Genomic DNA, 2,384 nt, shown 5'->3' on the forward strand with positions numbered 1-2,384 from the left:
ACGTCTGGGATACCCAGCCCTGCAGCTTTTGGGTATAGAAATACCAAAAATATAAATATGTTGCTGTTCCTTTTAGGTCCCTATTACTCTCTATGACAATTGTCCCAAGGATAATCCTGCTTATTACTGTAACAAAAAGACAAGCTGTAAAAGCTGTGCCATGGATCAAAACTGCCAGTGGGAGCCCAGGAATCAGGAGTGCATCGCTTTGCCAGGTGGGTACTGGTTATATTCATGTAAGAAAAAAAAAAAAAACCAAACCAAATTTCAAGTTCTTGAGGGTTTTTTTTCAGTTCAGTTTTATTTTTTTCGCCCCCCCCCCCCCATCTATAATTTTTTTAGTGCTAGGCTGGAGTAAATAATGTTGTTTAATCATACCAGCTCTGGCATGAAACTTAATTTCTGGCCAATCCATCAAGTCTGCTGGAATATTTTTCATTTTCCCGATTGTCTGATGAGGGCTGTGATCATTTGTGTAATTATTAGGCTGTATTTCATCTCTCCCTTTTCCATTTGATAAAAGCTGTTGATAATAGGCTCCTGCAAGATATTAGAGTTAATAATGCATGCTATTTAATTTGGGGAACTAAATTTGTGCAAAAGCATAATGGCACATACTGGACAAATTAGGCAAGTAACACCTGAAGTGTTTTAGGAAAATTCTCCTATTAAAGTGCTTCCAGTGGAGCTCACAGGAGCTGGTTATTAGTCCCCTTGGAGTAGCTTTTTTTTTTTTTTTTTAATCCCAATGACTGGGGGGGAAAAAAAATGCAGGATCTTCAGTGATTAACATTTGCAGGTAATAAAATCTAGAGAAAGGGGAAAAAAAAAATCCACCAGGCAGGATGTTTTAATGGGCATGGAAAGCCCTGCCCCAGGAACTCTGATAAGCTTGGACGTGTCCAGGTCTGCTTTTGACAGTCTGGAAGAGTTAAAAACTGAGGAGACTTTGGATGAGAGCCATGAGAGTGAGAAAACCATCTTTTAATGAGGTAGATCAAGAGCTTGGTGTGTTTAATTTGATGTAGAAGAGGGGGGTGACTCGATCATGGGTGTAAAAAGCCCATCTGAAAAACTGACACTTGAGAGCTTTTCAATCTGTTCAAGTCTAAATTCACGCTGGAAAGGCCCACCAGGGTTTTTTTTTTTTTGTACGGGAAATAACGAACCACGGAGCGTGAGGAATTCTTCAGGAGTGGAATTGTGCTCAAGATGAACCAGGGATTAATCCTGGAAGTTCATGCCAGGGACAGGATTTAAGACAACAACTCTCTCCTGCCAAAAGGTCCCCTGGAAACTGTTGGTGAATAAGTGGCTTTAAGGCACCAACAAAATACTGGTTTGGTTTCTTTTCCTCTTTCTCCTGCAAGGATTTTACTCTTCCACATTGTACAGAGTGCTTTGATCCCACACTGCAGGTAACTCAGTGCTGGTGTCAGACTTCAGCCCCCCTAAACAGCTTTTCTTCTCCAGTATTAGGATTTAACAGGGGAATATTGCTGGATAATAACAGGGGAATACACAGGATATCCCACTAATTAAGTGTAGAGTAAATTCCTAAAAACCCATGGCACCCCTTCCCTAAGAGTGTTGAAACCCTCGTGTTGGGGAGGAAAATCAATGCTCATCACTAGTTCTGGGCACACCAGTAAGTCAGACTGGTTTGAGGGGAGGGGGGGGGCTGTAGGTTTTACTTTAGTAGAAGGGGTTCATGGAATCATTAAAATTGGAAAATACCTCCAATATCATCAGCAAATCCAACCTTTGACCGAATCCCACCATCCCGCTAAACCACAGCAGGAAGGGCCACTTGCACTCCATTTTCCTGGACGTTTCCAGGGATGGGGGACTCCCGACACTGCCCTGTTCTCCCCCTCCTTTGAACACCCTGAAGGTCACCTGTGTCTCTGGCTTTACTCTCTCTTTCCCTCCCTTCCCCAGAAAACATCTGTGGAACAAACTGGCACTTGGTGGGCAACTCCTGCCTGAGGATCACCAACGCCAAGGAGACCTACGACCATGCCAAGCTGTCCTGCAGATCCAGCGGTGCTGTGCTGGCTTCCCTCACCACCCAGAAGAAGGTGGATTTTGTCCTGAAGGAGCTGCAGAAGATCCAGTCCTCGGTGGGTGGTTTTGTTTTTTTTTTCTGCCCCCTGAGTAATTAAGAGAAGTCCTTGCCGGGGTATTTTGTGTGCTCTGTACACAACACAAATGCCTCTTAAACCCAAAAGGACTGATTTCCTTTTGAAATTCAGTGCACCCTCTGGGTGATTCTGAGCTGAGGTTGTAGGGAATGGAAATGGGAAAGGTAAATAGAAGCACACAGAGGTGCCTCAGAGGGATCACTCTCTGTAATGGAATCACCCCCGTGTTTCCCTGGGGGC

At 44.0% G+C, this 2,384-nt stretch overlaps 1 protein-coding gene across 1 annotated transcript in view; it reads left to right on the forward strand.

The window, feature by feature from the left end:
• LOC114072090 (attractin-like) overlaps nt 1-2,123 on the forward strand; it is a gene marked incomplete at both ends in the record, with an annotated part of 17,754 nt that extends 15,631 nt beyond the window's left edge. Inside the window, 2 exons of the mRNA XM_027910011.1 lie at nt 77-215; nt 1,942-2,123. Coding sequence (XP_027765812.1) covers nt 77-215; nt 1,942-2,123 — 321 coding nt within the window. The remainder of the gene's footprint in view (nt 1-76; nt 216-1,941) is intronic.
• Between the last annotated feature and the right edge of the window lie 261 nt (nt 2,124-2,384).

Source organism: Empidonax traillii, unplaced genomic scaffold, assembly GCF_003031625.1.
Source record: "Empidonax traillii isolate 1590-97213 ecotype Southwest subspecies unplaced genomic scaffold, ASM303162v1 scaffold2617:size23322, whole genome shotgun sequence".
Taxonomy (NCBI): Eukaryota; Metazoa; Chordata; class Aves; order Passeriformes; family Tyrannidae; genus Empidonax; species Empidonax traillii.